The sequence below is a fragment of the Lithobates pipiens genome, unplaced genomic scaffold, assembly GCF_037356315.1.
Source record: "Lithobates pipiens isolate NorthernLeopardFrog02 unplaced genomic scaffold, aLitPip1_a1.2 Scaffold_51, whole genome shotgun sequence".
Taxonomy (NCBI): Eukaryota; Metazoa; Chordata; class Amphibia; order Anura; family Ranidae; genus Lithobates; species Lithobates pipiens.
In genome coordinates, this window is record NW_027507874.1 from 270,438 (window position 1) to 296,449 (window position 26,012).

The 26,012-nt window shown below is 45.2% G+C and overlaps 1 protein-coding gene across 1 annotated transcript in view; it reads left to right on the forward strand.

Annotated features, from left to right (window-relative positions):
• LOC143957186 (uncharacterized) overlaps positions 1–26,012 on the forward strand; it is a 50,775-nt gene that overhangs the window by 17,253 nt on the left and 7,510 nt on the right. The window contains exons 7-9 of the mRNA XM_077467335.1: positions 2,553–2,654; positions 7,007–7,710; positions 25,432–25,509. Coding sequence (XP_077323461.1) covers positions 2,553–2,654; positions 7,007–7,710; positions 25,432–25,509 — 884 coding nt within the window. The remainder of the gene's footprint in view (positions 1–2,552; positions 2,655–7,006; positions 7,711–25,431; positions 25,510–26,012) is intronic.

The following is a 26,012-nucleotide window of genomic DNA, read 5'->3' on the forward strand; positions in this document are numbered from 1 at the left end:
TTTTGTAATCCAGCACTTAAAGCGGTACTTCAACCCCACTTTTTTTCATCCTCCCCCCTCTCCTCTTTAAAGGATAAGGTCACCTTTCATAACATGTTACATGTTACACCCATATTCAGGGTGTAACATGTTATGACTGCACCAGCCCTTGCACCTCCCTGATTCCTGCAGTGCCAGTTAGCGGGGGTTCTTCTCCTCCCGCTAGCTGTCAACATTATTTAAAATAACGTGGCCATGCTCGGCCCGCCTGGCTGCGTCGCTCATTCACAGTACTCTGTAAATGAAAAACTACAAGGTCTAGCAGCCTTTGCGGCTGTCAGCTTGTAGTTTTCTATGAACCACTACGTTGCAGTGAACACTGTTGGTAGTTCATTTATTCTTCCTGTCAGCATGTATTGGCTTCCTCGTATGAGGTACAAGCAAGCCTATACACTGACAGATCTGTAGGAGAGCTGCATAGCATCAGTGATCTGCTGATTGCAGGTGCAATGCTTTCCAGGCTCCTGCAACAAAATATAATAAATGCACATTTTTTTCCAGGTAAAAAAAATTGAATTTTTTCTGAAAAGGTGAACTTATCCTTTTACCATTTATACACTTTTCTGTTTTGGGGGGAGGCCGAACACTGAAGTAGTACCTTCAGGCGTTCTAGGAGCATAAATGACACATCTCATTTCATTCCTACCCATCACGCTTTTGAAGGTCCTGGAGCACCAGGACAATGGAATTACCCCCAAAATGACCCCATTTTGGATAGCAAACACCCCAACGTATATTCTATGAGGCATGGGCTGCAAATAGGTGCTTGGGTACTCTGATGGGCTGCAGATAGGTACTCTGATGGGATGGTGACAGGTACTTGAGTACTCTGATGGCCTGGTGACAGGTACTCGGGTACTCTGATGGCCTGGTGACAGGTACTCGGGTACTCTGATGGCCTGGTGACAGGTACTCGGGTACTCTGATGGCCTGGTGACAGGTACTCGGGTACTCTAATGGCCTGATGACAGGTACTCGGGTACTCTGATGGCCTGGTGACAGGTACTCGGGTACTCTGATGGCCTGGTGACAGGTACTCTGATGGCATGGTGACTGGTATTTGGGTACTCTGAAGGGCGGTGATAGGTACTCAGGTATGGACTGTGACAGGTACTCGGGTACTCAGATGGACTGTGACAGGTACTCGGGTACTCTGATGGGCTGTGACAGGTACTCGGGTACTCTGATTGGCTGTGACAGGTACTCGGGTACTCTGATGGGCTGTGACAGGTACTCTGATGGACTGTGAGTGACAGATACTATAATGGGTGGTGATAGGTCCTCTTTATTGGGGGGGAGGGGGAATCAGTGTGCTTGATGTGTACTGTAAGCGGTAACGAGATGTTACCGCAATCTCCTCCTCACACGATCGGTGTGTGAGGAGGAGAACCCGGTAACATCTTGTTACCGCTGTTTGTTTACATTTAGTGATCGGCTGTGAAAGGATCACAGCCGATCAGATGGGTAAACCAGCGTCGGTGACGAGCAGTGTTCCCGGGAACACGCCGCCACCGACCTGCACGCGCAGCTCGCTCGCGATCACGCAACGTGCTCATTGGGGGTGGAACCATCTGTGATCGGCCGTGACTTCATCACGGCCGATCACGTGGTAAACAGCCATGCCCAATGGCTGTTCACCCCCCTCTGTGGCGAGTGGTGTCTCCGTGACACGCCGCCACCACCAAAGGGACAGGCATGCACAATCGCGCGCATTCCCTGTTCAAACGGGAGGACGTCATATGACGGCCTCCCGCCACAATAGGTGCGCCGCCTGGCCGTCATTTGACGGCCGGCGGTCAGCATCTAGTTAAAGTGGTTGTAAACCTCAGACCTGAAATATGAACAAAACATATCCCTCTATAGTGTCTCATTCCAGAGCACTACGTGTAATTTCTGTCTGCTGCTTCGTTCCTCTGCAATCGGCATAAATCAATTATGACAAGTTTTCCTGACACCAAGAGAAAAAAGGTTACAGGAGGGAGATCTCTAGCTGATTTACAGCATTAGCTCTGTTCCTGTGAGCTGTGTAGAGGGGGGGGGGTTGTCCCGTCTCTCCAATTAGTTCTCAGAGCTCTACTCAATAAGCTCTGCAAAGTGTAACTTCAGCTCTCTGCCCCCCTTTTTCCTGAACTCTCAGGCAAGCTTTAAAAATGCTGGACTTTGGATGAATGTAGAGAAGATAAGACTGCAGATAAACAGGTACAAGTTATGTAGGAGGATTTGTTTTGTCTCTGTGTATCACCTGAGGCCATTCACTTCAATGAATACTGGATTACAACCACTTTAAGCCAATGCCCATATATAGAAATATATTGAAGCTGGATGATTTCTGAATGAATGGGTATGTGCGTCTATACAATTCAGACAGTCTGTCTGTTACTAATACTTCAGCTACCAGGCTTAAAAACTGACCCTTGCAATGCCTACGCTACAGCAGTCTCCCCCCACACACGCTCTCTGGGGTCTCTCATACACCTCAGTACAGGGGGCTTCACTCTCATCTTTATTCACAGATGCTGATGACACCAAAAAGGCTCACACAAATGTCAAAACTGAGGATGAAGATGTACGTGTGAAGGTTAAAGAGGAGGAAATTCCTGTAGCGATCAACACAGGTAAGTGATAAACACTAGATATTAAAAAATATTCCCAGATTTTCTCTATACAGCATTGACAGAGAGAGGAACCCAACCAAAAGAGAAATGGAATTTTTATATAGTACTTACAGTGGGGGGAAAATAATTATTTGACCCCCCTGCAGATTTTGTAAGTTTTCTCACTTACAAAGAAATGAAGGGTCTATAATTGTTATCATAGGTGAATTTTAAATGATAGAGACAGAATATCAACCAAAAATCCAGAAAACACAAATGCTATAAATGAAGTTGCGGTTCAGTGATTAAAATAAGTATTTGATTCCCAAGCAAAACATGACTTAGTACTTGGTGGAGACCTTGAACAGATAAACAGTCAGCATTTTTCTTCCTCCAAACAAGGCGAGTTGAGTTAATGCCAAAGAGCTCGATTTTGGTCTCATCTGACCACGGCACTTTCTCCCAATCCTTCTCTGAATCATTTAGATGTTCATTGGAAAATTTCAGACTGGCCTTATTGAGGAGGGGGACTCGCCATGACCCTATGTCCCTAGGAACACCATCCTTGCAATCAAGCACGGAGGTGGAAACATGATGTAATGGGGCTGTTTCTCTGCTAAAGGTACAGACCGACTTTGCCACATTGAGGGGCCCATGGACTGGGCCATGTATTGTAAAATCTTGGATGAGAGCCTTCTTCCCTCAGCCAGAACACGGAAGATGGGTCATGGATGGGTCTTTCAGCATGACAATGACCCAAAACATACCGCCAAGGCAACAAAGGAGTGGCCTAAACTGTCTGCAGACCATAATCCTATAGAAAATTTATGGGAGGAGCTGAAACTTTGAGTTGTCAAGAGAGAGACAAGAAACCTTAAAGGTTTAGAGATCTGTAAAGAAGAGTGGACCAAAATCCCTCCTGAGATGTGTGCAAATCTTGTCGCTGACTACAAGAAACAACGTACCTCTTTGCTTGTCAACAAGGGTTTCTCCACCAAGTCCTAAGTCATGTTTTGCTTGGGGGACAAAAACTTATTTTACTCACTGAACTGCAACTCAATTTATAAATTTTTATAATGTGCTTTTTTTTTTTTCTGGATTTTTGATTGATATTCTGTCTCTATCATTTATACACCTATGATAAAAATGATAGGCCCTTCGTTTCTTTGTAAGTGGACACATTTACAAAATCTGCAAGGGTTCAAATAATTAATTTCCTCACTGTATGTTTATTTTGTATAGAAACTTTTTGGTTCTGGCTTGTCGCTATGAGCCTAATGAAATGTGTCATTACATATGGTAGCAGTGTGTTGTTGTGTTTTTTTTTTTTTTTTAGAAATAGAATCTTGCAAAAATTATATTTTCGAAGTATTCAAAAAACTCTATATTTTGTGTGTAGCAAGTTTTAAAATAACTAATGTTACTGTCGATCAAAAGTGCAAAATATATTCTGCAATTTATTACATTTTATATTGACAGAAAAAAATATATTTCAGGTAGAAAGTCTGGCAAAGTTTTTATTTTAAAAATGAAATAAGTTTTTTTTATTTTTTTAAATGCAATGCTAAAGAAAAAATACAGTAATAAAAAGTTCTAAAAATAAATGGTAACAAAGAATAAAATCAGTGTAATATTTAAAAGAGAAATATGGGATTTTTTAAATGTATTTTTTATTATACTTACCTAGCTGGATGCAGCATCTGTCCCTCACCGCCTCTAACACTGAGAACCGAGTGATCAAACACTGCCAATCGCTCGTTTCTCACAGCTCCGAGAGTAAAGAGCCGATGACTGTCAGTTCTCTGCTCCCCCACACTCACTGGAGTACTGGGCTGTGGCGGGGGCAGAGCGGCCGGCTCAGGCTCTCAGCAGCTCCCTGAGAAGCTGATCCGGTTGCCGATCCAGGCAAGTGAGTGCATCCTGACCATATTGTCGCAATCTTTCCTGAGCCTGGACCGGCTCTGTGACGTCAGCCGACAGCGGGCTTCAATGCTCTGTCTGCTAAAACGGGTCACAGAAGTGCAAGACGAACTGCACTCCTGTGATCCACAGGAGAAATACAGCCAAACGAGCTTTGGCTGTACTTCCATTTTTAGGGGAAGACGGAATTAATACTGAGGTTAATTATAGCTAATAATGGGTTTAAAAATGGTACAATTTTATGATTTTTTTTTTTTTTTTTGGCAGAACTGACATTATGTAAAGATCAAAGGACACGTATTTCATTTTCATGAAACATTTTGGAACAGTAATATTGTTACATTGCATTTATGAATGAAGCCTGTGGCCCCCATTCATACAGGAGTCAGTGTCAGCTCCTAAGACATGTACTGTACCTCAGTTTGACAGCCTGCCCAGGCAATTTTTATTAAGCAGAGTGGTTTCAGTGAGGAGGAAACCCTAGGCATATGAGGAGCAGTGACATTATGCTAAGATCAAAGGACAATAGTTTTGTCTTCATGAAACATTTTGGAATAATAATATTGCTTCAGTGTATTTATGAAGGAAGCCTGCAACCCCTGTTTGCAGGGTTCATTGATATGGGACTGGCTCTGTCTGCTTTCAACATACATAGCTCAGTTTGACAGCTGATCCAGGCAATTTTTATCAAGCAGAGTGACTTCAGTAAGGGAAAAATCTTATTATGCTGCGTACACACGACCGGACTTTCCTGCAGTCTAGGTCCGACGGAATCAGTCCGTCAGACAATCCGATCGTTTGTGGGCTAATCCGATCATTTTTCATAAAAAAATCAATAAAATCGGAGGGACCTAGAAATAGAACATGTTTCAAATCTGTCTGACGGACTCAATTCCTATCGGGAAAACCGTTCGTCTGTATGCTGGTATGACGGACCAATTATGACGCAAGGGAAGCTATTGGCTACTGGCTATTGAACTTCCTTTTTTAGTCCCGTCTTAGGTCATCACATTCAAAATGAATGGACTTTCAAACGGACTTAGTGCGTTCGTGTGTCGCCAAGTCCGTTAGTTCGGAAGTCCGTCGGAACTCTGCCGAAAAGTCAGTTGGGAAGACCGTCTGTCCTAGTCTGCTGCAAAGTCCGGTCATGTGTATGCGGCATAAGGCATATGAGAAGCACCCAAGAAACTTAGATGAGTATCCAAGATTGTTTTCTGACCTTCTAATGTTCAGTCAGTGAAACCTGTACACCAATAAGGGGTTTAGCTTGTCATGTCAAGGGGCTGTGGAAATATTCATCAATTTTCTTAAATGAAGGTTCACACAAAAGCGGAAGTTACGATTGTCTACCCCCCCTCCCTTTCTAAGTTTTGGCATTTAATTTTTTTTGGAGGGCAGTGAGTACCTGGATTTGACAAGTACCCGCTCCCACTTTAGGTCGGAACACCACAGCGATTCGAGCAGAAGCTTGATCCCACCCTTCCGCCCAGCCTTCTGGGACAGGTCACATGTCCCAGAAGGCAAGATTATATGTTGTGCTTCCCGTGTGTCAATGCTCCACCACCATTCACTCACCAGAACGCTAATGGGTTTTAGCATTATAATATCACATCAACCCCACAGAACCTCCATGCTTTGATCCACAATCCAGGCCAAATTTATCCAGAGTAGAGACCTGTGTAGAGAATTCTCCCCACACGGAGCTAAGATGGCTGTCAAAACATGTTGGGAGGAACCATACACGCTGACGTCAGGCCGCCGTTTACAGGCCCTGATCAGCGGTCATTTTAGCTCTGTGTGGTTAGCATTCTTTACAAAGGACTCCGCTCTGGATACATTTAGTCTGTATTGAGGATCAAAGCATGGAGGTTCTGTGAGGTTGATGTCTTACGGTATAATAATACCCATTAATGTTTTGGTGAGTGCATGGTGGTGAAGGATTGACACACAGGATGCACAACATATAATCTTGCTGAACTGAGAATCACTTTTATAAGTGGGTGCCATTTGATTTCTTAGGACATTCATTGGACTTTCTGTATGCATTGGCACTTTATAGTCACTATAGCAGCATTTCTAAAAAGGTCTTTCATATCTAGTTATAATTTGATGCATATTGTTTTATACATACTTATAGACTCTTTACATTATATGTATTTTGATGCAATTAATGGCTATTATTTTGATACACTTTATTTAAGTGCTGCACTTTTTTTGGTTTATTTTGATCTTTAGGTTGGCCACTTTTTTGTGCACGCTGCTTTTGATCTCTGCGCACTCACTGTATTTTAGATTTGAGATTAATTTAAAAATACTTCAACATTTTTTACTGTGCTTATTAAAGTTAATCTTTAATGTACATTTCCAGTTTTTTAAAAAGAACAGTCTCTTTTTTTTATTATTTGTATGTATTTAGAGAATGTGTTTGTAATTTATGTTCATTGGCCTTTTAGGTTGTTCTATCCCTTTCCATCTCTTACTACCTCCAGATAGTCAAGACCGCAGGCATAATCCTATTGTATCTCCAGACGGTCTAATAGAAGATGATGTCACAGCAGATACTTCAAGAGAAAATCCCATTGCTCCAATTTGCATTGCTGAACCCTACACCACAGACCTGTCCTATGACCCCCCTACACACGAACTAAGCTTTACTGATCGCTCACCTCCTGTGACCCATCACATAGATCACAGAGGGGGTGAAATGTTCCCGTGTTCCATATGTGGTATATGTTTTACAAGGAGGACAGAACTTTTGTCACACCAGCGGTCCCACACAGTTGAGAAGCCATATTCCTGCTCCGAATGCGGGAAGTGTTTTACCCAGATAGGAAACCTAACGGTACATATGAAGGCTCATACAGGGGGGAAGCCATATTCCTGTATGGAATGTGGGAAAAGTTTTTGTTTTATTTCAGCTCTTACTAAACACCAGAGGATTCACACAGGAGAGAAGCCATATTCGTGTACAGAGTGCGGGAGATGTTTTAGCCAGCGAGCCAATCTTATAGCACATCAGAGGACTCACACCGGGGAAAAGCCATATTCTTGTTTAGAATGTGGGAAACGGTTTACCCGTAGAGGCTACGTCATCGAGCATCAGAGAACTCATGTGGGAAACATTTTACTAAAAGACCACAAATTGTCGCACATCAAATAATTCACAATGGACATAGATGAATTTGTGTTGTGCATGTGGGAGATGTTTAAAGTGGAACTTTAACCCAAGTGCATATTTCCCTCAGATCCTTTCTCTTGATGTGCTATCTAAATCCCATACCTTTTATCTCTTCGTAGTAGAGACTCCTCCAACATCAGAACATTTTTCCGGCTAGCACACCTGATGCATTTTATCATCCAGGATACTAAATACACACTGTTCAATTTACATTGTTCCTTCTCTTTCTATATATGGATGATGGCATTGTAATTATTTTAATTAAACAAATCTACCGTATATACTCGAGTATAGGTCGATCTGAATATAAGCCGAGGCCCCCAATTTACCACAAAAAAAATGGGAAAACGTATTGACTCGTGTATAAGCCGAGGGTGAGACATGCCTGTCCATCCCTGTGTGTCCGTCCATCCCTGTGTGTCCGTCCATCCCTGTGTGTCCGTCCATCCCTGTGTGTCCGTCCATCCCTGTGTGTCCGTCCATCCCTGTGTGTCCGTCCATCCCTGTGTGTCTGTCCAGCCGCCCTGTGTGTCCAGCCTACCTGTGTCCTGAGCCTGTGTCCTTCTGCACATACGGCGGCCATGCCAGGATCGCCGCACCTCTTCTCGTCTGTGACAGACGGCGGCCATTCCACTGTTCAAAAGCAGCGCCTCCGTCTGTGATAGGCAGGACACTCAATTTCCCAGCAGTCTGTGTTCCGCCTATCACGGACATCCGCTCATCCTCGTCCGTAGTATGAGGATGAGCGGATGTCCGTGATAGGCGGACCACTGACTGCTGGGAAATTGAGTGTTCCGCCTATCACAGACAGGGAGGCGCGGCTTTTGAATAGTGGAATGGCCGCCGTCTGTCTGCACGACACGCTGATCGGGTAGACAGACGGCGGTGACTCGAGTATAAGCCGAGGGGGGCACTTTCAGCCTAAAAAAAGGGGCTGAAAATCTCGGCTTATACTCGAGTATATACGGTAATCAAAATACAGCCGCTGCGTCCCAGCTCTTTCCCAGCCTGTCTGCAGGGAAACATAAGCAAGAGCAGCTTTTAGTCCTCTGCTGCCGGTCACATGTAAAAATAAAAAAAACAGTCTTTGGAATATAGAGTAAAAATAAATAGTTAATATCAATAAACTGTTTTAACTTGTCATACAAATATACAGTAAAACCTTGGATTGTGAGCATAATACTTTCTGGAAACATGCTTGTTATCCAAAGCACTCGTATATCAAAGCAAATTTTCCCATAAGAAATAATGGAAACTTAGATGATTTCTTCCACGACCCTTTATTCATAAGTCCTTCAGTTTATAGCCCATATAAAAAGATTATAGCAATGTGATAGGTTGTGTAACAATAAAATGTCCATCCATAAATGGCAGCCTCCACAAGGGGATAAGAGCAAAATCCAACAGGAGCTACAGAGTATAAAAGAGAAGAGAGGCACCTCTAAGTGTAGCAATATGGTTACATTTAATGAAGGTACAACATTTAGCATCTCACATGGTTGATGATTAACCACTTGCTTACTGGGCACTTAAACCCCCCTCAGTCCCAGACCAATTTTCAGCTTTCAGCGCTGATGCACTTTGAATGACAATTGCGCGGGCATACAACACTGTACCCAAATGAAATTTTTATCATTTTTTTCCCACAAATAGAGCTTTCTTTTGGTGGTATTTAGTTACAGCTCGGAGTTTTATTTTTTGCTAAACAAACAAAAAAAATGCAAAAAAAAAAAATCATGTTTTAATAGTTTGTTATAAAATTTTGCAAACAGGTAATTTTTCTCCTTCATTGAAGTGCGCTGATTAGGCGGCACTGATAGGCTGCATTGGTGGGCACTGATGGTCTGCATTGGTGGGCACTGATAGGCTGCATTGGTGGGCACTGATAGGCTGCACTGGTGGGCACTGATAGGCATAGTTAAGGCGGCACTAATAGGCACAGATAAGGCGGCACCGATGGGCACAGATAAGATGGCACGGATGGGTGGCACGGATAAGTGGCACGGATGGGCACTGATAGGTACCACAGATAGATGGGACTGATGGGCACTGATAGGTGGCACTGATAGGTGGCTCTGATAGGTGGCACTGATAGGTGGCACTGATAGGTGGCTCTGATAGGTGGCACTGATGGGCGGCACTGCTGGGCACTGATGGGCGGCACTGGGGTGCAGCACCTTTGAGGCAGATTGTGGGCACTGTGGGGTGGCACTGTGGGCACTGACGGGGGGCACTTACTTTTACTTCAGGATGGCACTGCGGGAGGCAGGTGGGCACTGGCAGGTGGTCCCTTGTATTGATGGCCGTGATCGGGACTGATGTCCCGATCACGGCCGCCGTTGATTGGCTTTTTTTTTTTTCTCCTCGCGCTGTCAGCGCGAGGAGGAATAATAGCCGATTACCGGCTCCGTTCTATCACATGATCAGCTGTCATTGGCCGATCACAGGGCGCGCAGGCCGCTCGTACACGGGACGACATCAATAGACGTAGTCCCGGAAATGTAGGTCCGCGCTAATGCCGTCATTTGGCAATAGCGCGGATCCCAAGTGGTTAAAAGAGGCACATCTAAGTATGCAGCCATCCAGGGTAAAGCTGTCCACATAGAGCATCCTCGGACCGCTGCCTCTCAATGCTGTCAGTCTGCAATTGTGACCGGGAAGACTACCCTGCAGTAGAGCGTTCCGAAAGTGAGGCTTGGAGCACAGCGTGGATGGGATGACGTTGATGGCGGTGCGGAGGATGGTCTATGTGGACAGCTTTCCCCCGGATGCCTGCATACTTAGATGTGCCAGTTTTAATCATCAACCATGTGATTTGCTGAACGTTGTACCTTCATTAAATGTTACCATATTGCTACACTGATGCCGTGTACACACGATCGGACTCTGGTCCACCGGACAATCAGCCCGTGTGTGGGCTCTCGCGGACTTTTTCTACCCAAAAGTCCGGCGGACTTAGAAAGAAGTTTTGACTCAAAATCGAGTCCGGCGGACAATCCGCCCATCTGTGTGCTAGTCCTCCGGGCTTTTGAAATGAACGGACTTGCCCACACATGGAGAAAAGTTCGTTCATTTTGAATGTGGTTCCAGATAGATGGAATTAGCGAAGGAAGTGAATGTTGCCGCCTCCATCGGCGAGATTGACACCTCGCTAGCCCCGTCACCTGGGATGGATTTAAACGGGAAGCTCTATGCTGAAAAAATGGCGTGGAGGTCCCCCCAAAGTCTGGCCGGTCAGGAAAGGGGGTGGGGACAAGCGACCGCCCCCAGAGCCGAACCAGGCTGTGTGCCCTCAACATGGGGGGTGCTTTGGGGAAGGAGGGCTACTGCGGCCGCCCCCCCCCCCCACCCCAAAGCACCTTGTCTCCTTATTAAAGGGGGCTCCCAGATTCTGATAAGCCCCCCGCCCACAGGCCCCGTCAACCAACGGCCAGGGGACAAAGTGCTTTGGGGTGGGGGGGCTGCAGTGCCTAGTACCTAGGTCAGCCTAGTACCTTGCTGCAAAGTCTGGCGGGTTGGTCCGCCGGACAGTCCGATCGTGTGTATGCGGCATTAGAGGCACCTCTTTTCTCTTTTATACTCAGTTGTGACATGACACTACTTGTATATGAGGACATCGCTCGTTTATCAAGTCAAAATTTATAAAACAAATTTGCTTGTCTTGCAAAATACTCTCAGACCGAGTATTTACTGTACACTTTATTACCAAAAGTATTGGGACACCTGCCTTTACACACACATGAACTTTAATGATGTCCTAGTCTAAAGCCTCGTACACACGATCAGATTTTCGGACGACCGTTCATCCGTTTTTTTTTTTTTTTTGTTGAATGCTAGTCTCATGCCGAAGGGGAGAAGAGGTTACTCACCATACAAAAATTGTTGTACGACATAATACAACTTCATAAGTGACGTAATGTGTTGATTAGTTTTGTATGTATTCTTTCGTTTATGATCATGCGTAGTCTTGCTCTTACGATTTTTTTGGGGGCGCAAACCGCACTAATTAAATGAAAATCGGTCGTTGAGTTCATCTACAAATTTTTTTTTATGACATCCAGCTTTTGTCTGATGATCCGAAAATCAGCAGATCGTTCATTGGACGAAATTTTACTGCCAATTTTCATATTGTATGTACGGGGCCTTTAGTCTGTAGAGTTTAATATTGAGTTGGCTCACCCTTTGCAACTATAACAGCTTCAACTCTGGGAAGGCTGTTCACAAAGTTTAGGAGTTTGTCTATGGGAACGTTTGACCATTCTTCCAGGAGCGCATATGTGAAGTCAGGCACTGATGTGGACAAGAAGGCCTGGCTCGCAGTCTCCACTCTAATTCATCCCAAAGGTGTTCTTTCGGGTTGAGGTCAGGACTCTGTGCAGGCCAGTCAAGTTCCTCCACCCCAAACTCACTCATCCATGTCTTTATGAACCTTGCTTTGTGCACTGATGCGCAGTCATGTTGGAACAGGAAGAGGCCACCCCCAAACTGTTCCCACAAAGTTGGGAGCATGACATTATCCAAAATGTCTTGGTATTATGACACCTTGAAGGGGTTGTAAAGGTAAAAGTTTTTTCACCTTAATGCATTCTATGCATTAAGGTGAAAAAACATCCAACAATACTGAGCCCCCCTGTTTTACTTACCGACCCCTCGAAAGTCCTGCACTCGCCCCCGACATGCTCTTCGCCGCTCAGCCTGGCCGTTGATTGGTTACAGTGGATGGATTGAAAGCAGCGCAGCCATTGGCTCACCCTGCTGTCAATCACATCCAATGATGTGGCATGCCGGGGGCGGGGCCGAGTGATATAGTGAGGAGCTATGGCTTCCGTCTGTATCAGGGGAGCGCACCCGCAAGCACTCTACACCATGTGAGGGAGCTCACATGAACGTGTTGAGTCCTTGGGGGGGGGGGGGGGGGGGAGCCTCCCAGGGACCACAGAAGAGCAGGTTCGAGGCCACTCTGCAAAACGAGCTGCACAGTGGAGGTAAGTATAACATGTTTGTTATTTAAAAAAAAAAATATATATATATATATATATATATATATCTTTAGTGATCCTTCAAGAGTTCCCTGCACTGGAACTAAGGGGCCAAGCCCACCCCCTGAAAAACAACCTCACGCCATAAACCAACCCCCCCCCCATCAATGGATTTGGACTAATGCACAAAGCAAGGTCCATAAAGAGCAGCAGTTTCTAAAAGGAAATTTTACATACTAACACATAAATACATTTTATTGAATTTTAACGATACCCAAGTTTTTGGTAAAATATCAAATATGGTGTTGCGCCAGATAAATAGATACCAAACATGTCATGCTATCAAATTGGGCAAGTTTTTTGAAATGGCGCCAAACTTCAGTATTTAAAAATCTCCATAGAAGACGCTTTATAAGCCTTTATTGGTTACCATTTTAGAGTTACACAAGAGGTCTGGTGCTAGAATTATTGCTTTCGCTTTAACATTTGTGGCGATACCGCACATGTGTAGTGGGATCGCCGGTTATAGTTACATAGTAGGGTTGTATAAAGACACCAGTCCATCCAGTTCAACCTGAGTGAGTGTGTGTGACACAGTACACCACGTACCACTGTCCCTGCCCCGTAAACATCTGTACCAGTGTAGAAAACTTCTGTAATAGTACAATGGTGTTTCATGGCAATATTAACATCTGTCAGTGTTCGTATGGGGATAATCAACATCTGCCATAGTGTACAAGTGCACAAAAACATCTGTCAGTGTACCAGTGTTCCACTAATCAATAAAAAGTTGGCTGCAGTCTGCGTGATCTGTGACAGCTTTCTGTTTAAAAGCATCACTTACACAGAGAGCTGTCAGCGCAGGTTGCTGCATCCCCCACTCCCCCCTCCTGCACTGAGCTCAGTGGGGATTGCTGAGACAGATACATCATGTGATTGGGAGGGCCAATCACATCGCCCATATCCCAATTTGTAATGGGCTGTGTCGGAAGATCGCAGCCATCACACAATCGTGCCACATCAACTCAGAACGATGAAGCTTCCACCTGGCCGTTTATGTACATTGGCTGTGTGGGAAGCAGGTAAAATATATTGGTGAAATTAAAAATAATAATTGGCTCCTGCTGCTATCAATCACAGCCAGTGAGGAGTGGGTGGGGCCAAGCCTTTTTTGGCTATAGACACATAGAGCTGGCTTGGGAGCAAACCTGCACGAGTGACTCCAGAGAAAGCGGCTTGCCAAGGGGGCACTTGGCAGGAGGCAGGAGCCAGAAGGGCCAGGTGGGGGACCCGAGAAGAGGAGTATCGGAACTGCTCTGTGTAAAACCACTGCACAAAGCAGGTAAATATAACATGTTTGTTATTAAAATAAAATACGGGCTTACAATCACGTTAATCTTCAAGTTACACTACTGCCTACAGGAGGACTGAACACTGATAATATATATATACATATATATATATATATATAATTTTTTTTTTTAACTATAGGCCAGCCTATGATAACCCCTTCTACTACCAGATGCCTAATTTTTATAGCAAAGAAGGACCAATAGTGTGTTTGTAAGCACCTCTTCTGTGTGTACCCCCATAGCAAGCCGCTTTTAATGGGGACTGTACTGTAAGTCGATCCTGAGGCAGGGAATGACTCAAATGGGAACACTGATGTAAGGGAATACACTGATAAAAGGGGGGGGGGGGGACTCTTATGGGGACATTGTCTGGATGTGGTACAGTATGGGTTTCGAGAGTCTCTCAGACACTGCTTTTTTGGGAAGACTGATTCCCTTTTTCCCATAAGGGTGCTCCGGCTTCTCATTTCACCATCTATCAGTGACTCAGGCAGACCATCACCAAAGGTCTCAAGGATCTGGTTACACCCTTTCCAGTCAAGGCACACTCCACTAGATCTGTGAGTGCTTCTTATGCAAATTATTCAAATTGTCCGGCGTACTTAGTCCGCCGAAATGCATTTCAGCAGACAATTCGATCGTATGTGGGCTTCAGCGGACTTTTCCAGCGTAAAGTCCGGCGGACTTAGAAAGTCGGACTTGGGTTTCAGCGGACAATACGTTCGTCAGTATGCTAGTCCGGCGGACTAAGAATGAAGCATGCTCAGAAGCAAGTACGAAAAAGGAAGCTATTGGCTACTGGCTATTGAACTTCCTTTTTCTAGCCCCGTCGTAAGTCCTGTACGTCATCGCACTAGCAAACGCCGGACTTTCTATGTGTCCGTGTGTGGCCAAGTCCGTTCGGTAGAAAGTCAGTCGGATTGTTTGCCGGACTAAGTACGCTGGAACATTCGCTCGTGTGTACGCGGCATTAGGCCGCGTACACACCACCAGACTTTCCGTCAGACTAGACTTATAAAAAAAAATCTGAACCTAGAAATAGAACATGTTTCAAATCTATCCGATGGACTAAAAATTGGGAAAACGGTTAGTCTGTGTGCTAGTCCAAAGGACCAAATATGACGCAAGGGCAGCTATAAGCTACTGGCTATTGAACTTCCTTGTTTAGTCCCGTTTACGTCATTATGTTCAAAATGAACGGACTTAGTCTGGTCGCATGTGGCCGAGTCTGCTCGTTCAGAAAGTCTGTTGGACCTCCGCCAAAAGACCGTCAGGAAATAGTCCGTCGAAAAGTCCAGTCGTGTGTACGCGGCATTAGACTTTTTTGGCACATATGATCAAATTTTTTGGGCCTGTTAGCAATTGTTTGTTGTGCTGCTCACCCTCAGTTCGACCATTTTTTTTTACATCTCAAAAGGTTGAAGACTTCTGTGTCCCTCAATGGATGAGAAAAAAAATAGAATTTTTCTCAGGTACACACTGCACCTGTTGCTAGCTATACTGCTTTTATCATTCCCATTGCTTCTATCGCAATAGCATTAGAGCAGGGAGTTACCAAAAGAATCCCTGATCTCTCTTTTTGTTCTTCAGCTTCTATATTTCTGGAAAGAACATGTACCATTGACAATTCAAGATGAACCCCTCTTTGGTGGCTTCCTTTCCTATGGAAAGGCTCTAAGCTCCTTTAGTCTAGGGCAGTAGGCTCCAAACTGTGGCCCATGGCCCAGATGCGGCCCTTTGTTTGTTTTTATCTGGCCCTTGGAGCTCTATTTTTCCCATCGATACAAGACGCTACTTTTCCCACTGACACCAACAATGAGGTACCATTCCTTTCACTGACTCCAATATCTGGGCATAATTTCTCTCGCTGACACCAAGGATGAGAACTATTCCTTCCACTGACACCAACAATGGGACATACTGTATTTACCCCCACTGACAACAATGATGGCGTACTATTCCTTCCACTGACATCAACAACAGGGCAAAATTTTCTCCTACTGATATAAATTATGGAACGCTATTCCTCCTGCTGATAACAATGATGGGACACTCTTCCTTTCACTGGCACAAGCGTGGCTCTTTGGTTCTCTTACTATTACCAATTATGGGACACTATTCCTCCTGCTGACCAAAGGCACTAGGTAAATTTTCACTTCCACTGACCACCAAGCTTGAGGAATTGTTTACTCCTACCAACAGTGGTACACTGGCCATAGTGTGGCCCCCATAATAGTCTGTACGGCATTAAACTGGCTCTTTGTTTAGAAAGTTTGGAGACTCCTGGTCTAGGGGTGTAATACAGAGCAATGCTTAACTTAAATTTTGCCCCCAGCAGCCAAAGCTTAGCTTTCCTATGTTCCCACTCGAGCCCCAAAATGATGGACCCACAACATATAACAGGTGAAGATGACAAGGTTTGTCAGACTGGTTGTCAGGCAGGGAGGAAGCCTACAGGGCCATACAATAAGGTAATTCTGCCTACTCTAATTTTCCTTAAACTGAAAGGAGTTAGAGCCTTACTATACAGCTGGGTGAGGACCTATAAAAGACATTTTACTTATATGTATACTCGAGATATTGCGCCTTTTACACTACCATTTAGAATGTTATGCTGACCCCTTCAGGATTATACTTTTCATATGTGTATTCGCCAGCCACTTTATTAGGTACAACTGGCCAGCACCGGGTTGGGCCATCTTTTTGCCTTCAGAACTGCCTTATTTCTTCGTGGCATAGATTCAACAAGGCATTGGAAACATTCCTGAGAGATTTTTATCCATATTGACATGATAGCATTGTGCAGTTGTGCCAGCACTAAGGGTGCCAACCTTCAAGAATGCCTGCTTGTTATTTTTGGCCCTTCAGCCAAGGACTTTTTCCTTAGAGACTGTGGGTTCATTATCTCTCTGTTGTCTGATGAATCTCAGGCTTGGGCCCACAATTACATTTGCTGGAACAGAAGAGTCCTGTTGTTAACTCTGTCAACAACACATTCTTTGAATCCATGGCACAACTTTATGACAACCTGCAATATATGGCCACCACTGAAGCCCCCCAGCAAACCTTACAGCAAGGACAGTGCTCGGTGGAAGCTCTCAAGATTGTGCTGGCTCGAGTAGAGACCTCCTCTTCAGTAGAAGGACTCATTTAGCTGGAAATTCAGGTCGACAGATGCCTGCAAAAGCTGCGGTCAGAATGGAACTAAGCTTTCAGGCCTACATGGATATTGCCCAAAGTTCCATCTGCTCCTACATCTGCCTCTGCACCTTCCACCACTGCTGCTTTTGAAGTAGAATTTATGCAGATTGGCCTGGTTTGCTCTGCTCTAAACCCTGATGAGAGACTACACCATCAGCAAGCCAATCTTTGTGTTGTGGAGGAGCCAAACATTTTCTGCGTAACTCTCCTGTGAGACCCAGTAAGTCTTCTCCAAGTAGTCTTGCATACTTCCAGGTCTCTAGATCTTCTCCACCTTACCAATACATTTAGCTGATAGTTCCATGCCTAGTTCAGGACCCGTCACACAAGAAACTGCACCAGTTTTCACTTTGACAGAGTCTGTCCACCGGAAATTCATCTGTTTTGATGTCTTGTGTTCTCCAACGTTCCCAGTCATGCTGGGAATTTGGTGGCTGTGAAAAAAAAAAAGAAGTGTCCTTTACACCCACTTACTGCATGCAGCACTGCTTCACCTCTGAATTCAGAGACTGTCTAACCATCCAGCCAGTACCCAGCACAAGCCAGAGTGCTCCGCCAGCTTACCACAACTTTCAGGACGTTTGACTAAAAGAAGGCTGATATCCTTCCACCTCATCAATCATATGACTGCCCAATTGAGTTACTCCCTAATGCTGAAATCCCTTTTGGGCGCATATTCCCTCTATTCGAAATTAAGCTTGAAGCATTAAGGCAATATGTCGACGAGAACTTGGAAAAGGAATTTATTCATCTATCCTCTTCTGCTGCTGGTGCTGGTATATTCTTTATTGAGACAAAAGACCACACACTGAGGCCATGTGTGGACTAGAGGGAGCTTAACAAAATCACTATAAAAAAATTGTTATCCACACCCTCTCATCCCGAAACTTTTCCAACAGTTTCGAGCTGCCCAGATCTTTACAAAATTGGATCGGCGGGGGACCTACAACCTTGTTTGCATCTGTGAGGGGGGGGGGGGGCAGTAGAAAATGGCTTTCCAAACTTGATTCAGACACTTTGAGTACCTTGTTATGCCGTTCAGACTATGCAATGATTCCAATGGACTCAGGAAGCCCAGGGAGCCTTTGATAAATTAAAGACTTTGTTCTTTTATGCACAAGTACTGCAACATCCAGATCCTGCCTTGCCTTACGCTCTGGAGGTCAATGTCTCAGAAGTAGCCATGGGAGCAGTCTTACCTCAGCGTCAGGGGCTCAAGGCTTTACTTCATCCAGGTGGCCTTCTTCTTATGAAAGATGTTCCAGCCAGAAAGAAATTATGATGTAAGTGATCAAGAGCTGTTGGCCATAAAGTCTGCATTGGAATAATGGAGACACCTGCTGGAAGGTGCCGCCCATCCCATTATGATATTTATGGGCCACAAGGACCTGGAGTATCTTAGAACTGACAAATGGTTAAGACCTCGGTAAACTTAGTGGGCCTAAACTTTCATATCACTTACTGTCAAGGGGCCAAGAATAGAAAAGCTCACACTCTTTGCCCAATGTTTCCAGAAGCTCCTGAAATTGCAGCACCCAGTACTATTCTGTCCATGCAGAACTTTTTTCTACTTCTGCCAGATCTGAGGGCATTAATCAGGCAAGCCTCCATCCAGTGTACCGAACCAGAGGCATCTTTCTTGAGGAGTCAGGAGGGGTTTCTTTGGCATTAGGATGAGATCTTTGTTCTGCAGCAAATTCTACTTCAAGCTCTGAAGACTTTTCATGACCATCAACTTGCTGGGCACTTTGAGGTGTGGAAAAATATGGAGCTTATTCAGGTATCTTTCTGGTGGCTTAGTTTAAGACAAGACAACAAAACTATGTGGTGTCCTGTATAACTTGTTAACGTAACAAGGGGTCTAACCCTAAGACTTGGGGTTTGTTGAGACTGCTGTCAGTTTCAGAACAACCGTGGAAGATGATATCCACTGTTTTTTTTAGTGGACTTGCCCCCTTTAGAAGGGTTTACTACCATCTTGATGGTAGTGGACCGCCTCTCTAAAATGGCACACTTCTTGGCTATAATAGGCATTCCCTCTGCTTTGGATACAGCAAATATATTTGTGAAAGAGATAGTCAGGTTGCATGGATTACCGAACAATATACTTTCTGATAGAGGGGTGCAGTTCACCTCTAAATTTTGGAGAACTCTTTGCTGGGTCTTGAAGATCGAAGTTTGTCCATCTTCCGCTTACCATCCACTGGGCAATGGCCAGAAGGAATGACCTAACCAGACATAAGTCTGGTGTTTTTGTACCTTATCTCAAGATAACTGGGTGTCCTTGCTTCCTTGTGCTGAATTTGCATAACATCTTTGTGCATACTGCCACCAACCAGTCCCCTTGCTGGGCAGACTATGGGTTCCATTCCTCTTTCTTGCCACACACCATTCCAGAAGCATTAGGTCCTGCAGTCCAAGACAGAGTAAACTGTATTCAAACAAATAAAGGCTATGGCTAAGGCTATGCAGAAGGCTCAAGATGACTACATGAATCACTATTACAAAAGGAGGAAGTGAAATCCTGTTCTTAAAGCTGGGGACAAGGTGTGGCTCTCATCAGCAAACCTTAACCTTTTTTGTCCTTTGCAGAAGTTGGGGCCAAAATGTATTGGTCCATCTGAAATCAAGAGGGAATTTAGTCCAGTGGCATTCGAGCTTGCACTGCCAAATTCCTATAAGATTCATCAGATATTCCATGTTTCTCTGCTCAAGCCAGCTGTACCCAGTCCATTTCCCAGATGAGAAGAGCTGCCTCCATCTCCAATCTCGGTAGGGTGCAAACCAGAATTTGAAGTTGAAGCTATTCTGGATTGTCGGAAAAGAGGTAGGCAAATTTAATATCTCATTAAGTGGAAGCGTTATTTTCAGAAGAAAATTCCTGGGAACCTGCAAGCAATGTGCACGCTCTAGGCTCTTGCAAAGATTCTTTAACAGATACCCTGAAAAGGGTCTTGTTTAGGCATCCAGAGGCTGCTCCTTGGGGGGAGGCACTGTCTGGTGAATAGCCAGAGAAGAACTGGCAATATCGCCAATACCTGGCATGGCCACATCCTGCATGCTCCTGTGTGCATTGGTGCATGCATGTGCGCAGCGGCAAGAAATGCCAGGTGCGCGTGCACGGTAGTGCGTGCAGGGCGCAATAGATTATGGCACCCGCTGGCCTTTAAAAGAACAGCGGGTGCTCCCCTCGGTGCCTGTGCTTATGTCTATTCTGCTATTGGATTCCCAGTTACCTACCCGGCTTCTCTTTAACCTGTCTTGTCTCCGTCTCTGGCTCTGACCCCTCACTTTTGTAACTGACTCCACTGCTGCCTGATTATCTGTGGATGACTCCGGCTTGTTCCTGATTCTGTTAATGCCTCCGCTCCTGACTGATCATCCGCGTATGACCCCTGGCCTGGCTCCTGATCCTGTTTTCTGTCTCGCCTTGCTGTCAAGTATGCCTGGATCTTCTGAGGGACACCTGCCCTGTAGTGCATCCTGTCTTTCCCTGCCATTATCTGGTGATCATCTTCTCAGCTCTTCAGCTTATCACAGCTGGCAACCTATGCTTCTTTGAGCATATCATTTCCTGTTATCACCTTCAGCCCAGGTTCAAACTAGCACGATCTTAGACATCATATGTGATTTAGACCCGCACTGCAGGTGCCGATTACATCTGATGTTTGCGAGATGATCAGGCATCATACGGTTGTATGGCTGAACTTGCATAAAATTTGCAGGAAAAAAAGTGCAGGGACTTTTTTACCCGCACTTAAATTGGATCGCGTGGGTGTTCTCACTTATGAGATCAGATTCCTATCTGAGTTCAGAGTTTGCCCTGCGATCTGTTAACCGATCTGGGGGTGTCACTGAAGCGGTCAGCAAATGCTGTAGCTGCTGACTTTTAAAATATGGACACTTACCCATCCAGCAAGCCCACGATTTCGGCACCCGAAGCTGATCTGTCGCTCGGCTCTTGGGTGCTGCCTCCACCATCTTGAGTATGGGAATCAGGAAGTGAAACCTTGCGGCTTCACTTCCCGTTTCCCTACTGCGCATGTGCAAGACGCACTGTGCAATAAGGACGGTCCCTGCTGTCTTTAAGATCAGTGTGTTTTCCAGCAGACAGCAGGGCCCCGCAGGAAGGGGCGTAAATATTCTGCAGATAACTATGCCCAGAAGTGGGTGCAGATACCTGTATTATACAAGTATCTGTGTCATGGTTATGCAATAGAGTTGGTCTGCTTACCTGTTTCTATGTGTTCATCTCTAGAGACCAGCCGACCCTCACCTGACTGCTTTTGTAATCCATCCTCTGGCATGACTCCACCCTAGCTCCTATCAGAGAACTCTATATTAACTTGTGCACTGCAGGCCATCCCTGCTGATCAACCATTGTGTATTCCTTTGTGTGTTAGCGGCCTGTTACCTGCCGTGTGCTCTTCTGTTGTTCTGTTACCGACTTTGGCGTGTCTTTGACTATCCCTGTTTGCCTGTGATCCTGACCTTTTGGCGTGTCCCTGACTATTCCTGTCTGCTTGTGACCCCGACCTTGGCTTTGTCCCTCACCATCCCTATCCTCCTGTTGCCTACTGTGGGTGTGAGCTGGGGGACCCTGGGAGTCGCGACCTGGAGCCAGTTGCAGCCAAGTCCATCCTCACTACTCGAGGCTCTGGTGAACACCTGCTGACTCTTAGACTCCGCGTCCCAGGGAATCTTACGCTCGAACCCCAGTGGGACCTGTCTCCTGTTCGCAGCAGTCAGCCGTAGGGTCCACAACCTTGCGGTGCACTCCTGATCCCTACGGTGTGCATCTGTCACCTCGCCTCAAGGTGACCTGACAATCTGTACCCCCCTCCCCCCTGAAAGGTGCCATTTGTGGCACCGGAAGGGGGGGGGGTTCCGATGAGTGGAAGTTCCACCTTATGGTGGAACTCTGCTTTAACAATGTAATGACACCCGCAGCGGTTCTCAGAAGGCAGTGTGAACCACATGCGGGAGAGGAGCGATGCTGGAACCAGAGCTGTAATCACGCTGGTTCCCGCATCGCATCAGTGTGAACCTAGGCTCAGGGGTGTTCTGCACTCAGCCACAAGGGGAACCCTCTCGGCAACTTCATCCTCCAACCAGACACGTGACAATTATCTTGCTGGAAGGAGCCATTAGAAGATGGGGACACTGTAGTCATAAAGGGATGGACATGGTCACTAACAATACTCAGGTAGGCCATGGCGTTTAAAGGAGTTGTAAACTGCTGGTTGTTTTTTTTGTTGTTTGGACCTGCAAGGTAAAGGCATAATGTGCTAGCATGCATCATATACTAGCACATTATGTGAAACTTAACTGAAAACGAAGCCCTCCAGTGATGCGATGCGATCGCTGGAGGCAGCTTCCATCTTCTTCCAGTCTTCCTTTCTGGATTCCGCAGACTCTGGCTCTGTGACAGGCCGAAACCACAATGAGGTCACTTCCGCACATGGGCAGGAGAACCGTCATTCACGGCACACCTACCTGAAGGAACGGCATGGGTGGCCGTTCCTTCAGAGTGCATGCCCTGATTACGTAATCAGCTGCATGCAATGTAAATATTGCTTAAACGGTGTACATTTAGGAGATATTTACCTTATTATAGGCTTACCTATAGGTACAAATTATGCACAGGAGTTTACTTCCTCTTCAAACAATGCTCAGTTGGTACTAAGGAGACCAAAGTGTGCCAATAAAATATCCCCCACACCATTACATCACTACCAGCCTGAACTGTTGATATAAGGCAGGATGGATCCATGCTTTCATGTTGTTTATGCCAAATTCTGACCCTACCATCTCATGTCACAGCTGAAATCAAGACTCAAGACAACGTTTTTCCAACTTTCTATTGTCCAATATTGGTGAGCCTGTGCGAATTGTAGCCTGTTTCCTGTTCTTAGCTGACAGGAGTTTCACCCAGTGTGATCTTCTACTGCTGTAGCCCATCTGCTTTAAGGTTCGATGTGTTGTGCGTTTAGAGATGATATTCTGCATACTTTGGGTGTAACGAGTAAGTAAGTTACTGTTGCCTTTCTAGCATCTCCAAGCAGTCTGCCCATTCACCTCTGACCTCTTGCATCAACAAGGTATTTTCCTTCATCTAACTCCTTTAGCAGGGCAGAAATAGTAGCCACTAAGGCTACTTACACACTGTGGTGGGAGGGCGTTATCGGTAAAGTGCTGCTAGTTTTAGCAGCGCTTTACCACTTTTATAGCTGCGTTTTTCAGCTGCTAGCGGGGGGGGGGGGGCTTTTAACCCCCGCTAGCGGCTGAGAGAAGGGTTAAAAGCACCCGAAAAGCATAGCTCCCAACTGTCCCTGATTTTCTATTAAAAAGTGTTTCCCATTGCTAAATAGGGTTGCCACCTGTCCAGGATTCACCCGGACAGTTCGGGTTTGGAATCTTGTGTTCGGGTTTGGAATCTTGTGCCTGGGTTTGAATCTGCCTGAAACCCGGACACATTATTTAGACTGAGCTGTGCTCCCCCAAGTAACTGAGATAGTCACACAAAGAATCTGTTGCTATCCGGGAGCTGCGGGACTCTGTCTGGGGGCAGGTTTGGCATCACTGGGGGGGGGGGGGGGGGGGCATGATGTCAGCAAAAGCAGTTTGGCCGCACCCACTGTTTGCCACTGCGAGCTGCATTACCACTCTCCTTGGGGCACCCAAAGGTGTCCCAGGTCTTTTATAATCCTATAGTATATACTACGAATACAAATGTGCCCTGTGTCGCTAAAATGTTCGGGTTTGGCTTGAAGAAAAGGTGGCAACCCTATTGCTAAACCTTTCATCTGATTTCTAAATTGCTGCATTTGTAAATTCCAAAAGCCAATATAAAGGAATAGTAGTGGTTAAAAAGCACTTGTGGGTTTAACCCCAATCTTGTTTTTTTTTGTACAATTCTCCTTTAAGGGGGCGTGACAGGGGGTGTGCCCTATGCCTGCATACTTTTGCTGATAGGTGTCCCTCATTCCAATCTCAAAAAGTGGGGAGGTATGCGGAAAGCGCCGCTGCCGAATTCGTTTCGGCATCAATTCCCATTGATTTCAATGGCAGGGGAGGTGGAGGAGCTCCCGATCCACCCCAAAGATGTTGCTTGCAGGACTTTTCTTTCATGTCCGGCAAGTGAACCACTCCAGTGTGAAAGCACTCGGCTGTCACACTGGGGCTGCAAAAGAGGAGCATTACAGGTGATATTTTTAGCGCAAAAAAGTCAGTAAAGCGCCTTAGCGTGAAAGTGGCCTTAAATAAAAATTAGATATAGCTAAAGAAAAATGAATAAAATTGATAGATAGCTATAGATACATAAATATATATTATAAAGTATATATATATATATATATATATATATATATATATACACACACACACACATATCTATACACACACACACACATATACATATATATATATACACACACACACACATACACACACACATATACATATATATATATATATATATATATATATATATACACACACACACACACAAAAACTGAATACAGCAAAAAAAAAAAAAAACGATTATTTAAAAAAAAATCTCCTTTAGCAAGGCAGAAATAGTGGCCAGTACAGTAAATATATATATTTATATACATTCAGGAGCACATCTGCCATGTGGGGGCAGGAAGTGTCTCCGTGCAGAAAGGCTGTCGGCCATTTTGTTGTAGCCCAGAGCCAGAGGAATTGTTAGCTGAAATATTTTCAGTTCAAAGCACTTCCTGAAGAGGTTGTAACACTGGAGGATGCGTGAGGAGGAGGTAATGATGTCTTCTTATTATGTGAGAAGGGGTTCCCAGTACTCTGTGTGGACTGGATAGAGAAGGAGGATCAGTACTATTGTGGGTCAGGTTAGGTGTCCCCTATAGTCAGGGGTCAGCAGGCTCTGCACTGGAGGAGGGATTGGTTTCCTCTGCTGTATTGGGATCTCTGTAGAGACAATGATTATTGCAGAGTGTATTTATAGCCATACAGCTGAAGCCTCCTTTGAGAAATAAATGAAAAAGATCTGCAATGCTTGCTTTTATATTTGGGTCCATATTTATTTTTTAGTATTGCCCCTTTCTATTTCATAGAACAGAAAACACAACTCGATTCAAGGTAAAATAATAATACTAGGGAAAACTTCTGCATAAATCACCTGACTAAAGATGGAGATGGAGAGGAAACATACCACAGAGAGGATACTAAACCTCACCATGGAGATCATCTATCTGCTGACCGGAGAGGTGAGGAGGATTCTGGGAGGTCACATGACATCACTCTTATCTCTATTAATAAAAAACAGACCTGACTGGAGAGGTGAGGAGGATTGTGGGAGGTCATATGACATCCCTCTTATCTCTAATAATAAAACAGACCTGACCGGAGAGGTAAGGATGAGCTCAGACGTATTCACATGGAACACGTGCTGAGCCCGCCAAGAAGTCAGCGCTAATCACAGGCAGTGAGACATTGGCCCGATGTGCGGCTGCAGAGGTCAGGCAATGTCTCACTGCCTGTGATTAGCGCAGCGCTGTGCCGACTTCCTGGCAGGCTCTGCACATGTTCCATTTGAACACACCTGAGCTCATCCCTAGTGATGAGGATTCTAGAAAGTCGCATGACATCGCTCTTATCTCCATTAATAAAATGCTGACCTGACTGGAGAGGTGAGGAGGATTCTGGGAGGTCACATGACATCACTCTTTATCTCTAATAATAAAACAGACTTGACCAGAGAGGTGAGGAG